General features: G+C 46.7%; 1 protein-coding gene across 2 annotated transcripts; it reads left to right on the top strand.

Annotated features, from left to right (window-relative positions):
- The first annotated feature begins 1,340 nt into the window (after nucleotides 1-1,340).
- Nucleotides 1,341-13,529, top strand: stmn2b (stathmin 2b). Of its 2 annotated transcripts, none has more exons than XM_056582966.1 (5): nucleotides 1,341-1,618; nucleotides 8,562-8,657; nucleotides 9,486-9,682; nucleotides 10,627-10,818; nucleotides 11,539-13,529. In XM_056582966.1, the coding sequence occupies exons 1-5, from the start codon at nucleotides 1,600-1,602 to the stop codon at nucleotides 11,596-11,598; spliced, it is 564 nt and encodes a 187-aa protein (XP_056438941.1). In that variant the 5' UTR covers nucleotides 1,341-1,599; the 3' UTR covers nucleotides 11,599-13,529. The 2 variants fall into 2 exon arrangements, with proteins under 2 accessions (XP_056438941.1, XP_056438942.1); XM_056582967.1 differs by having other exon boundaries at nucleotides 9,510-9,682.
- Nucleotides 13,530-15,098: the final 1,569 nt, after the last annotated feature.

A 15,098-nucleotide genomic window follows, 5' to 3' on the forward strand; every position in this document is an offset into this window, starting at 1 on the left:
CTCTGAATATGGCTGTAGTTTCTTGCCTTAGCAGTATTTCAGACCAGTCAGATGAGAACAATATTTTCCCATAAGGCCACCTTCGGCTAATTTCGCTCTGTCGTCTCTGCATATGGTTATTTTGGACACTGATGAAAAAGGGCAAGCATAGCATAGTTCTATCTGATCCTGGAACATTTTGTCGCACCATGGATGGGAGAGATACCTGAATGAAGTAGGCCTGAAGGATTCAAATGTGTGTTGATACAATATAAACCTTAAGAGGCAATGAGGACAACCAATCCAGTAGGCATTGCCTATCAGGACTAGACTTCACGCCATTCCCATCATAGACCATTTAAGATCATTTGACCAATCTCTGTGATGAAGTCACTAAAACTGCAGGTGGCATTGATACCTACAAAGAATAAAAGAGTAAATAAATGTTAAATAATTATAGAATATGTATCATCCAGATAGAATACATTCATCTGCCGTGAGATATGATGAAGTGAACACAATCAAAATCATTCTTATGCTAGCTAACTGTATAAGCCATTCACTTATGGGGCATTTCAGTGTGAATTAAGGCTCTTTTTACATTTTAACGATATACGCCGGGTTATGCCGTCCAGCTCACTTAAATTCAAGCCCTGCTCATAAGGCTGGTCCGAGGCACTTCGGCGTCGTTCGGCAAACCACCGTCCACCCCCATGGCAGAGATGTGAGATGGACACATTCGATGCTTTTGATGTTAACATAGGCCCTACTTACTGCTGCCACGGCAGTGTGAGAAGAATTCCTGTAGATCGGACCTGCAGAACTAGGCTACTGCACGTCCGTTTATACTTTAGGATTTAGATATAAGACTTTGATTAAGATATAAAATGATTTTTTTTAGATTCAAGATTTAGATTGAACATATAATTATAATTTAACGTTAAATTATCCGAAGAGGAGACATGAGAATCGCAGTGCAGTTTTGAAGGTGTTTATTATACTGGGGAAAATATAGCAAAGCTCGAGCAAAATCTAGAAAAAGTCAAGCACGTTCTTCACATCAAAAGTTTACAAACGGCGTGACTGTAAGTCAGCCTATGCGAGTACATGTCACCAGCAGACCGCCTTGATTCGCACATTTCCAGCCCCATGATGGAGGCTTAGGGCCCATGGTCTCCTGCCCCCACCCTGTCCCAAAGAGACGAGCCGTCGCAGAAACAAAGACGATCCAACCGCCCTTTAAAAAGAGCTATTAACGCAGTGGCTTGAACTCCACACTAGGCCTCCTACATCCAGAGCAAGTGCATTGGGTTTACCATCGCTTGTTTCTATAGGGGGATATTATGACGATCTACGTCAGGGGGAGTAGGCAGCCAATCTGCTCGGTCACACTCGCGCAGACGCTCATCAACGACGACGAGGCGCGCGCCACCAGCCGCATCAGCACCACCGACACCACCACCAGCAGCATCAGTAGCAGCAGCAGCAGCCGCCCCGTCTCTCCGTCCTCCCTCTTCTTCCACATAGCTCAGTAGTGCTGACTCAGTGCCTTCCCGCCCGTCTCTGTGCCGCCGTCCTCCTCCATCCCAGCAGCAGCACTCAACGCACCCAACGGAAAACATGGCTAAGACAGCGATCGGTGAGTCTCTTTTTGCCTATATATATATTTTGTGCGTTGGTCGGTTGTGTCGTGGATGGTATACGCAGGCTTTGAGTTGGTTGGGGGGGGATTCTTGTGGCGACACCCACCCATGGCACAAAAGGCTGAGGTATTGGGGAGCGGTCAAACTCATTTACAAGTCAGGTGAAAACAAAGGGCGTTATGCGAATGTTTTTTTTTATGGTTATATCTCTGCAAAGGGAACGAACCAACGGTTGGATTTGTTGAAATGATAAAAGCCCACGATGGTTGAGATCATTCTGGGCTTCAGTCAATCATTTCTAAGATGAGCATCACTGACGCATATTTTTCTGTCTTGGTGGAAAAAAAAAATCCAATGGAGTCAAAAGGAAATCAAATGCTTATCATTCGCGTTGATCACGTATACCAGTTTATCCTATTATTAAGGGAACAGCAGGTTTTATTCAATGCACAAGTGCTGCACCGTTTTGCTGCCGGTCGCACACCCGTGCAGCATAATGCAGCGCCAGCGACCCCACCCAACATCTCGGCTCTCCGGCCCAAGCCAGCCTAACTGATGGATGCGGGATCAATCGACCGCGGAAAACGTGGTTATCACGACCAGACCCCCACATTGGAATCATCCTGAACCGCAACTTTGGGTTTTGTTCGACCTCTAAATGTGGGAGTGCGGATGAAATGTCATCTTGTAGTCTGGTATACGCACTTGTAATTGCTGAACAGAAGAAGGGAAGAATTTACGATTGGCGATAAATGAACGTGTCACGGATGTTACGGGAAGATGATAACATATATATGGTCGATCATGTAGGCCTACCAGGTTTACAACATTGACTTAGAGGTGTATTCTAATGTCCTAGTGGGCATCATTTCGACAAAATATTTCTGATATCACAGCACGATTTTTTTTTTGCATGAGAGCATGTAGGCCTAATTGGATATATTGACATTCATTGCTAACCAATTGCATCGCCTGCCATCATTACCCAAACGTAATTGACTATGATATTTAGTTGCGAAGTATATTAAATGATGATAGCTGCGTTTCTTAATTGTGACCTCGTGGTCTCGTTCAGAGAATCGTCTTCCTCCTGACGAGACTGGTGATGGATGGTGTCCAGCGCAGATAGACAGCAATATAGTTTTATCGCCGGCAGAGTCAACTAATAACTAGGGCCTAAGTGATATGTATCCCCCACCCCCTCTTTCGCCCACCCACCGAACCTCGCCCCCTCCCTGGTTCATCTCGTGTTGTTGAAAAGAATGCAGAATGGGATGGGCTCAAGCCAGACGCTCTTGAAAAAAAAAGGCTATAGTCAGCTTTTATTGCGAACTCTTCGCACCCGCATGCCCTGCTGCTGAAGATGGACGTCACGTGGTATTCCTGGTTCCCTCCGTCATGTTTTTTTTTTCTTTGGTCAGAAGCGTCCAAATGGGCGTCCACTCGTTATGTAGACATACCTATGATAGTTTCGCAATGACTTTGAGTGACGATCACTTTTAATAGGGTCGTTCAATTTTGTAACCAAACATAAATAGAACTGCGCACTATTTAAAACCAACCCAGTCCCTTGACGACTGAAACGCCTAGACATAAGAGTATAGGTGTATGACCCTCCGGTGGAGCTCGCCTCGTTAGGTGTGGTCAATCAATAGCTTTGTGTGGGGCAGAGTCTCCTCTGCGGCCAACATACTCAGAGGGCCCCTCCATTCCCGGGCCCGTGTTGCTATTTACAAGGTGGCGACTCGCGGTATGAATCATGCAGTTCATCTCACCGCTTAGCCTCCCCTCTGCTCTAAACCCTGCAGTCAAACCAGGATATATTAGCCGTTTCTTGGCACACAGCTTAACACTCCACTGGCTTGGATATGGGCGTCAGCCACTTTTATGGTGATTATTTGTCTGCATCATTTCCCCTGATGAGGATATATTATAAATTGCGATGATGATCCCTGCAGACATATTTTAGTCGTCTAGCAATCAAGAGCTTCAGATGTTCCCCCTTTATCGTTTTTTCATCACATCTTCTACTGCGTCTCATTCTAAAGCCGGTTCCTTCCACAAGGCAACCCGTTAACTACTAATGTGAGAGCTGCTCATATGCCCCACGCAATTGAGTTGATATGTTTGTCGGCTACCCTGGGTGTATTATGGGTTATACTACCACAATGGGTTTCTGTGAAGTTTATCAGGCAATGTTTACAGGGTGTTTCTGTTACCATCTCAGGTGTGTCAGCCTGGTGCATCTCTCCATCTACACAGGAGGATAGGATTACGGCCACCACGTCTAGCCCAATACCAACCCTGCCCTTAACAACCTTATTCCCTGATATATGTGTCCGATGACATGCCCCATCATCGTAAACCCCTCCCCGATGGTACCTGCATAATATCTCCATTATATGGACGTCTGGCGCATGAGGCTTTAAAGAGCCATCTATCTGCCAAGGCGCTTCGGCCCACACGCTGCAGCCGCCGGGTTACAGGGCCGAGAGGCGCAGTAAACACTGTAATATGAAAGCCCAGATTCCCTCAGACACCAGAGGCAATTACAGCGCTGCGCTGCTGTGTGTGTTGCTGTCTTTTGCTCCTTTTTTTTATTGGGCGCAAGGTGCCGTGCCCGATCCTACCTCAACGCAAACCCTGCGTACAGACTGAGAGATTGGGTTGGACGAGAAAGAAGTGAAAATGTCAGAGAGAAAGCTTGACAAGTGCTGAGGAGCGATGATGAGAGCAGAGCGAGGCGGTCAGCCTCGGAGGAGGCCCTTGAGAGGGGAGGCAGAGTGTCCTAGTGACAGAGAGAGAGAGAGAGAGAGAGAGAGAGAGAGAGAGAGAGAGAGAGAGAGAGAGAGAGAGAGAGAGAGAGAGAGAGAATCCAATAGAGATAGATAGATAGAGAGAGATATAGAGAGAGGGAGAGCATGCAATGGAGGGAGGGAGAGAGCGAAAGAGTGACATCTCTATTGTTAGAGGCTGAGGAAGTGGCGATGAAGAAACAGATTGCGGGGGAGAGTGCATCAGCAACAGATGAAGCCGAAGGGGAGAGAGAGAGAGAGAGAGAGAGAGAGAGAGCGAGAGAGTGCTGGAGAGAGAGAGAGAGCGAGAGATGGATGAATGGAGGAGATGGTGGTAAGTCTGAAGGATACAAGCGAACAAGCAAGAGGAGGATGAGGAGGAGTAGAAGAAGGAGGAAGAGCAGGATATTGACGATATGCTCAGCCAGCCTGATGGATGTGAGAAGGGAGTGCAGTGTGTGTGCGTGCGTGTGCATGAGTGTGTGCGTGTGTGTGTGTGTATGTGTGTCCGTGTGCGTGCGTGTGCATGCGTGTGTGTGTGTGTGTGCGTGCGTGTGTGTGCGTGCGTGTGTGTGCGTGTGCATGAGTTTGTGCGTGTGAGTGTGTGTGTGTGTGTGTGTGTGTGTGTGTGTGTGTGTGTGTGTGTGCGTTTGGGGCAGGAAGGGTCCTGCCGAGAGAGGCAGGAGGAGGAGCAGTAACACCAGCTGGTGGGCCTTGCCGGCCTTGATGTTTGGTCATGTGACTCTCCCTCCCTGCCGCATCACGGCGGGACTGGCGGTCTGTTGTACAATGATACGTACAGCAGTAGAAATACAAATCTAGCACGGAATATACCATTTCTTAGAGGGGGTATGCAATGTATTGCTTGAGACAAAAGATCAAATAATTCATTATAATTAGCATTTCTTCCTCCAGGACAATTGATTAACCATTAATCATTTTATTTATTTTTAATTTTCCTTCAGTTTTTATTTGCAGTTTTATCCGAAGCCACATCCAGGAAGATTTTTAGATACTAAATGTTGATGGGAAACCTGACACAGGATTTAACAAAAAGGTATCCATATCCACATTTAATACTCTTTGGCAGTGGTCAACGTTCCTGGCAGTAAACATAGCAGTAACATTTCCGCTATGTTCAGCATTTCGTCAGCCAATAGACCCGACCGCAAACAACGTTTCCCTTGTTGACCGGACACCACTAACCAACCAAGTAATGGGAATGGGAGAGCCGACGTGACCCAGGGACACTTAACCCAGATGATCCACTCCGCTTCCTCGTCAATAGGTCACATCCTCACCTGTCAAGGGCTACTGAGGGAGGGGAGGGGGGCAGATGCACCCTCCTCTGTCTGCACCCCCCCTCTGTTCGCTAAAATGGTCCGCTCCGCTAATTACTGTATATATTAAAGCTGCATGCACCTGAGGTGGCTGCCTCCATTAGGGGGCCCGGGGGGAGAGACGGTGGAAGGGAGGGAGGGAGGGGGGTGTATCCCAGCGGGGGTCCGTGTGAGAGCCCATGTGGAACATTTGCTTCCTCCATCTTCTATTCTTCTCTCCACTGCCACTCCTCATGTTTTTGTTTCTTCTCTGTGATTTATGAACCCACACTTGCCCCGGGTTAACACACACACACACACACACACACACACACACACACACACACACACACACACACACACACACACACACACACAAACACACACGCACGCAAACATACACATACACGCACACGGACACACATAATCGCACACATATTCACACTCACACACACACGCACACACACACACACATATATACACACACACTCACACACACACACACACTCACGCAAACATATTAACACACACACACACTGACACATACACACTCACATGCACACACATATTCACACACATACACACACACACACACACACAGATTTACACACACACACACACACACACACACACACACACACACACACACACACACACACACACACACACACACACACACACACACACATCCACACACATAAATATGCACACATAAACATGTAGACACACACACACAGGCACATATATTTACCATAAATATATACATATATACCCATACACTAACACACACACACATGCAGAAACAGACCACAGCATCCACTCCTTGAATCTCAAAATCTCTCTCTCAACATTATTCATTCTTTGTCAGCGCATGACACAACCACACCTTTCTCCCCTAGGCTCGCTCTATCTCTCCCATTCACTTCCTCTCTCTCCAACTCCCACTACCTCCCCCCCCCAGGCCCTCCCCCCTCCCCCTCTGGGGAAGGGGTTAACAAGGCCACCGGAGAGCAGGGAGTGCTGCATGGGAGACTTGATCACATTACTGTGGCGTCTGCTGGTCTACAGCGCAGGGGCCTGAGGGATGAAAGAGAGAGAGTAAGGGAGGGAGAGAGTCAGAGAGAGAGAGAGAGAGAGATGGAGTAACAAAGAGAGAGAGAGGGAGGGAGAGATGGAGTAACAGAGGGAGAGAGAGGGCGAGAGAGAGAGAGGGGGCGAGGGGTGGAGTAACAGATGGAAAGAGATGGAGAGAAATGGAGTATCACAGGGAGAGAGGGAGGGAGAGATGGATTCACAGAGAGATTAGGAGAGAGAGATGGAATATCAGTGAGAGCTGGAGGGAGGGAGGGAGTAACAGAGAGAGGGAGGGGGAGATGAAGTAACAGAGAGAGAGGGAGGGAGGGAGGGAGGGAGAGGGGGCGATGGAATAACAGAGAGAGAGATGGAGTAACAGAGGGAGAGAAGGCGGGAGGGAGAGATGGAGTAACAGAGGGAGAGAAGGAGTAACAGAGGGAGATAGGGAGAGAGGGAGGGTAACCGAGAGAGATCCTAGCCTGGATACTGTACTGTGTACTCTGCTCAGACATGAATCAATATGGCAGACATGCCTGTCCCGTGGCGCTGTGTGATGGATTACCCCGTGGCGTACCGCCTCTTGGCACGCCGCTGTTCCACGGTGATGCACTGCGACTATACCCAACCCGCGCTACGACCTTATGCTAAGGAAGAGCACTGCGCTCATCCTGCGGTGGGCAGGACATATCCACCCAGCCTCTCCTAGACGGCAAAACAACCACAGGCCTGCATTTAAAAATAGTATCAAAAATGATATTAGCAGAAGAAGCAAGGTCAAACAGGGTTAGTGGTGGTGTTTTTTCCCCTGGTATTTGACTGTATGCCCTCTGTAGAAGTTTTGCTGCTGGCTTTGGAGCAGTCGTGCATCAGGGCTAGATATGGATCCTGCTGCGGCTCCTCTCATGTTATCTCTCTCATAGAGGGACTGCAGGCCAGGGGACTAGAAAGGCATATTGCTGCAATATACTGATAAAACAAAGCCTTCACTATCAGCATCCTCGTAGACCAAAACAATATCATCCAATGGCTAAGTCATTGGCCTCAGCTTGATTTATTCAAGTGTTTTGATTGGCTCAGGCTTTTCCCCGACAAACAAAACTGTAAGCATTATGGCTTGTTTTTTAATTGTACCTGTAGGCTTACTTTAACAACAGACCTCTCAGAACCTTTTAGTCTCAAACAAAATGGCTGAGAGGCAAGGCACGCAGAGTTGGTAAATAAATGATTCTGTAGATATGTGCGGCATAGCTAATGATGCGTGGGAAAGCCGATGGGCATGGCAGCTGCTCTCACTTTTTCTGTATGATGGTGGGGGGGGATTTGCAGCAAGTCAGGCCACCGTACAACAACAGCCTAAATTTATACCAGCACAGTGAGAACAAAGCACCCAAAATGGCTTCAAAACCCTGGGCAATACAACAGACCAGACCAGACAGCCTTTGAAGCAGAGGGTGTCTGTTTGAAGGTTTCGCTGAATATTTATTTTCCTTATCTGAAGATGAGATGTGATACAAAGGCCTCCTGAGGAGAGAGAAGTGGGTTAATGATATTGTGTGTGTGTGTGTGTGTGTGTGTGTGTGTATGGTATGTGTGTATGTGTGTGTGTGTGTGAGGATACATGCATGTCGTAGAGATAACATCCTGTACAGACACACACACACAGACATTCAAGCACACACGCACACAAATGCGCACCCTCAAACACAAACACACACACACGCTAACAATACTATTTTAATCTTCCTCCCCAGCCTACAAAGAGAAGATGAAGGAGATCTCAGTTATATCGCTGATCTGCTCCTGCCTCTATCCAGAGAGCCGCAAGGACATCCTTGGGGACTTTGAAGGTACGTCGGGACCTGTTGGAGACGCCAGCAAAAGTTCTCCACATGCAAACAGAAAATACTTTAACGTAGCCAGACACTTTTCAGTTTCCCAAGGCGTTTTGTTCAGAAGTTAGCACTTTGTAATTTACCTTCTCATGTATATTTTTGACTTACAATTACAATTAGGGCATTTAGCAGACGCTTTTATCCAAAGTGACTTACACATTGACACACCGACGGCAGACAGCCAGCTCATCAGGAGCAGTTAGGGTTAAGTCTCTTGCTCAGGGACACATCAACACTCTACGCTAGGAGGAACTGGGGATCGAACTAGCGACCATTCAGTTACAAGACAACTCTACCACCTGAGCTAGGCCGACTTCTCTTTTAAATTATTGAATTTCTTTGATTGTCGTTAAATGTCTTTCAAATGGGATTCCTGTGTATGCAAAGCACCCAGAAGTGTCTTTGTGTTTGAAGGGTACTATAAACATCCCTTGCCTTTTTTCTCAAGAATAAGATAAGTCTTACCTTTCTCTTGAATCTGCACACATACTACCTAATCAAAGATGATTCTATATAAGTCCAATACAATAAGTCTTATAAATGTAAATGTAAATATCAGTCTAATACCACGTGTATAATACTTCTGTTTTGTTGACCCCACCTTTCTTCTTCCCTCCTACCTTCCTTCCTTCCTTCCTTCCTTCCTTCCTTCCTTCCTTCCTTCCTTCCTTCCTTCCTTCCTTCCTTCCTTCCTTCCTTCCTTCCTTCCTTCCTTCCTTCCTTCTGTCCTTCCTTTCTTCCTTCTGTCCTTTCCTGACGTTTCCAAAATTCAACCAATCACAGAGAAGCCCTCTGCTTTGCTCGCAGACATGGACATCAAGCCCATCAACAAGCGGGCCTCGGGCCAGGCCTTCGAGGTGATCCTGAAGTCCCCGTCCCCCGTGTCCGACGCCTCCCACTGCGTCACCACCCCCCCCAAGAAGGACATCTCCCTGGAGGACATCCAGAAGAAGCTGGAGGCAGCTGAGGACCGGAGGAGAGTAAGTCTACCTCTTCTTACTCTTCTTCTTCTTCTTCCTCCTCCTCCTCCCTCCAGCGCCCAGCTGCCACCCGTCATCTGTCTGACAGATGATAACAGTAGACGTCTCCAGGGCGACACACTGAGCCCCTTTTGCTCGCATGTGTGACTGAAAGACCAAGCTGTGCTTGCGCAAAAAGAAAACGTGAACCACCTACATTTCAGAGGATTGTGTTAAATTTAGCACGAAAAAATATATTGTTTGTTGTCAGTTGTATGCATTTATGATTGTTAATATTGCATTATGAGTGCTTGTGTTACAATATGATTTTAGGGGTGTGACGCTTCAGTGAATTGCAAAAAGGCGATCCATTCACCAACACGCATGTCTTTGTTAGCCCCTAACTCTTTAAACATAGGAGACAGCCTTTGAGCCCCGTATAAACCCCCAGGGTGGCAATCTCTGTGTTGAAAATCATTGAGGGAGTTTATGCTGATTAGACGCAGGCGGCCAATGAAGCTCATCATAATTTAATGAGCTTTGGTGCTGACACACCATGATGTGTTGCTTAGTGGGGTATGTTGTACAACCTATGATCCATGTTTAGTGGCTGGCTGCGTCAGGATGGTGGTGGTGGTGCTGTTGCCGATAAAGAGATGCCTCTGATCGGCCAATCGGCTAATTCCTGCGTTTCATTGATTGCTGCATCAATACAATCAACCATGAAGCTTAGGCATTGATCAGTCCCCCACCAACAGATCCATCAACCTATCAAAGGCTGCTTGTCAAAGGCCTTGTGTAGCTCAAATTGCTTAAGGTCCTATGATATATACACAGAGGCAAAAGACATTATTTATATTCGCTTTGTTGCAATATAATAGATCTGTAATAACAAGAATTCCCTCTCTCTCTCTCTCTCTCTCTCTCTCTCTCTCTCTCTCTCTCTCTCTCTCTCTCTCCCCCAGTCCCAGGAGGCCCAGGTGTTGCGGGCCCTGGCGGAGAAGAGGGACCACGAGCGCGACGTGCTGATGAAGGCCATGGAGGAGAACAGCAACTTCAGCCGCATGGCCGAAGAGAAGCTGCAGCTGAAGATGGAGCAGATCCAGGAGAACCGGATGGCCTACCTGGCCTCCATCATGGAGCGCCTGCAGGAGAAGGTGAGGAGGAGGAGGAGGAGGAGGAGAAGGAGGAGGAGGAAGAGGTGGGGGGAGATAGAGGGGGAGGACGGGGAGGAGGTGGGAGGAGAGAGAAGGGGAAGTGGAGGAGGAGGAGGAGGTTGGGAGGAGGAGGAGGAGTTGGGGGAGAGAGAGGGGGGGCAGGGGAGGAGGAGTTGGGGGAGAGAGAGGGGAGAAGAGAGAGGAGAACCGCATGTCCTACCTGGCCTCCATCATGGAGCGCCTGCAGTAGAAGGTGAGGAGGAGGAGGAGGAGGAGGAGGAGGAGGAGGAGGGGAGGAGGAGGAGGAGGAGGGGAGGTGGAGGGGAGGAAGAGGAGGAGGAGGAGGAGGAGGAGGAGGAGGAGGAGGAGGAGGAGGAGGAGGAGGAGGAGGAGGAGGAGTAGGAGGAGGGGAGGAGGAGGAGGAGGAGGGGAGGAGGAGGGGAGGAAGAGGAGGAGGAGGAGGAGGAGGAGGAGGAGGAGGAGGAGGAGGAGGAGGAGGAGGAAGGTCTTTCTTGGCAGAGAAGGAGCGGCAGCATGGGACTGCAAGGTAAAAGATCTAATGCTGGGAGGGAGAGGGAGAGGGTTGGAGACTGAACTATATACTGTATATGAAGGTCAGTAATTTGCTGCAACCAAGCAAAAACTCCCCACAAGATCATAAAAAATGTGTGTCTTTTTGTGTCTTTGCGCGTGTGCGTGCGTGTCCGTGTGCGTGTGTAGGAGAAACATGGCCAGGAGGTGCGCAGGAACAAGGAGCTGAGGGAAGAGATCACAGCGTGAACACGCCAACACGCGACGCCGCCTGCCTCCCCTGCACCAGATACACCCACATGACCCCCCCCACCCCCCAACCACCACCTGTTACCACCTGACCCCCTGCCCACACCCTCCTACCGCTACCCCTCCCCCCTCCAGCCACCTCCCCACTCCGCCATTCACCCATACTACTACTACTACTATTACTACTACTACTACTCCTATTACTTCTACTACTACTACAAAACTATCAGCGCCTTGTGTGGGGGGAGCCGTTTAAAATTACAGATAGCATAGCAAAGCAGGGGGGGAAACAAAATAAAATAATTTAAAAAACGGAATAAAAAAAATGTGATTAATGTACCCCTCCTCTCCCCCCAAACAAAAGAATGTTTTTGCTCTGTTTCAAATGTGAGAAAAAAAAAACGTAGTGACAGTAGATATTGGTTTTGTGTAAATACTTCTTTTTTTTGTTATATACTGTACGATTCAAGCAGCAAAAGTATTGATTGCCGTGTGCCATTTTATATATAATTTTCCTCTCCCTACATATATGGACGTAATCCTTCATTGGTTCATTCATTTCTATTGTTTGTTTTTCGTTGAAATTTCTCTTGTACGGTAACAGGCTTTGGTGATTGTTGTGAGTTTGCTAGCTAGCTGACGTTCGTCGTAATTGGTCGCATCCTGACTAGGCCCTGCCCCCCCTGTTCTCGTTCCCGCCCACTGCTGACCTGAACTTAAAGGTACAGGGTGCGTAACTACACCTGATCTAGAGACGGGAACGAGAGCATGGCGGTCAGCTGAGGTCTGTTTCTGTGTCCGTGTGGAGAACCTAAACATCGTATATCCACTCCCGGCAGGTGGTGGATGAGCGTAGGCCCACCAATAGGAAAACACCACGACTACGACAGCATTTAAAATAGCCCTCTACTTCTCTACACTTTCCACTGTCCAGACGCCTCTGCCTCTATACTACACTTCCGTCTGACACAGGTTTTAAAGAAACATACATAGGAATGTACTCACTCACTGGCTGTCCAGAAACGGGCCGGATTCAGCAAATCACAGCAAACTATTGCTGAATTCTCTCTCCGTAGCAACACAGCTCATTCTCATCCCTGACCAATGGCTGGCCTGAGTTGGAAAAACAAACTGTCATCACGAAGATGACCGTACATTATCCATTCTGATGACTCGACCGTTAAAGTATTTGAATGCATGGCAACACATTTGACAGAATTATTGATTAAGAAAAACAGATGCATTTTCCAAGCACATGCCATTTTTGTCAGAAAAGTAAAAGGCTACAGTGTAACATCCGCTTCTAGTGAAGTAACCATTCCCATATTATGTTGTGTGGATCACATTACATACCTGTGTACTTTGTGCCAGATAGTAGGAGCAATGCCAAATCTGAGAAACAAACCGTTCCTTATGAATATGTCAGTATTTGTTCGCTATTGGATGCCCGCCAAATGAAAGAAGTCATTCATTCAAAATAAACACAATTAGAAATGTTGAAGCCATACACAATAGGTAATCGCTTGGAATATGTCAAGCCTACACAATATTATCTGAAACACTCGTATCGCACATTACCAGGGATGTTAATGCATGGGTTCGAGACCCAGCAGTCACATTGACACTGCTGGCCTTTTTGAGTGTGTGTATGTATTTCATGGAAGGGTGGGTAGATAGATTACATTAGTGCCACGTGCTTTTTTTCTCTGGTTAAAAATACAACACAAAGTATAATGTCACTCATCATCACTTACAGTACACTATGTGGTTAAAGGCTACTGAATATCTGTTGCACATGGTTTCAGAAATTCGCCACACCTACTTGCCTGCCCGCCTTTCTCTCGCTCTCTTGCCGTCTGTGTGTTTCCCCTTCTCCATGTGTACCTTTGTGAGCAAGCAGTGGTTATTAAAGATTTGGGATTCATGGAATGAAATTGGAATTAAGTGTGGATGTTTTTTCATGCATATAGTTCAAACTTTTCACATAAAACTAATATAATTATATGTTCAATCTAAATCTACATCTACATTATTTATCCTAATCTTAATCTGAGGCCAAATCGTTTATATAAATTGAAATCTTTATCTATAAATATAAGTCCTAAATCGAATCCTTACTGCTAAACTCCAATATCTAAATCTATATTTTATATCTATATTTTATATCTAAATCCTAAATCGAAATGCTTAAAGATGAACTGAACTGAAATTTGAAGTGTGGTTGATATAACAGATGTAGAGTCTGCGTTCTCATTGGTATAATAACAAAAAATGTCTGAACTTGCTAAAAGGGATTAAATTGTACGGTGAAAGTGTTACAGGGCGCCGCCATGTTGGATTTCAACAATCAGCTACGTCACTGGCATTGTAACCGGCTCTAGCAGCCATAGCAGGTAATGAGTCAGGCTCTGAAGCTCGCTGAAATGGCTACGGAAAAGCAAACAACCAGGTCTACAGGAGGATCATCTTATTGCATTGCCCCTGGCTGCAGTAATGAATTATATAGGGCCAAGGCAGCTGGGGTAATCATACATTTCCACAGGCTACCTTTGAATAGGAAACCAGCCCTTAATACATGGCTGGCAGCCTTAAAACTGACTAACCCTCCGATGTCAATCAGCCCCTGTCATGTCAATCTCCACAGCACTCTGACCATAAAGTGTATCAACTATTACTCAGACGATATCACAGATCTATGTTTCTAAGCTGCTAATTAAACCACGGCGGGTCTGCAAACAGAAGTTCCACAAATGTCCCTTTCTACTCACCCTGATGTTTGCCGACTAGCTGATTGCTGATGCAGAGGGAGTTAAACTCGAAGAAATAGTTTCATAGTAAGATGTATCTGTACAATATCCATCTGTACAATATCCATCAACATCCACCAGAAAGTAAACCTCCAACATCCACCTAAAGTAAACATGACACTTCTGAATCCGCCTCGCATCTATGCTCATCAGCGGGTGTATCTCCCAAAGTGCATCTAACATGTCTATCAGGTCCCGTCCACCCGGAGCAGATTTTTGTGTGAAACCATGTCTTTAATAACCATGTTATTAGGCAGATAATAAACCATGTTCTTTTATAGGTCCATGGTCCCAGGGTGGCTTCAAATAAAACCGGACCTATGCGGTTTGTTGTTAATTTGTGTGGCCGCCTGAAGCGACGTTAGAGTTGCGTTGAAAGTTACCGGGTTTTTTTTGTATTATTTTTGTAGATTTAAATACAGCCCCTTGGTCAATTCAATTACTAACTGTACATTAAAAAGTATTTCTACTGAATCTAAAAGGTTAAACAACTACTATCACCTCCTCGATTTGAATGTTTTTATACAGCGCGCAGGCTGGATGCGCGCAGGTTTGATGCGCTCCACTTTTTTTTGTGGAGAACCAGCGCCTTGAATAATAGGTACTACAGCGTTTGTACAGCTCGTTGCGTTTCCGCAATGTGTCCGTCTTTACGGAGATATTCCTGAAACGCATCAAAGGAGAACGGAGGGG

The sequence above is a fragment of the Gadus chalcogrammus genome, chromosome 22, assembly GCF_026213295.1.
Source record: "Gadus chalcogrammus isolate NIFS_2021 chromosome 22, NIFS_Gcha_1.0, whole genome shotgun sequence".
In the NCBI taxonomy this organism is placed as follows: domain Eukaryota; kingdom Metazoa; phylum Chordata; class Actinopteri; order Gadiformes; family Gadidae; genus Gadus; species Gadus chalcogrammus.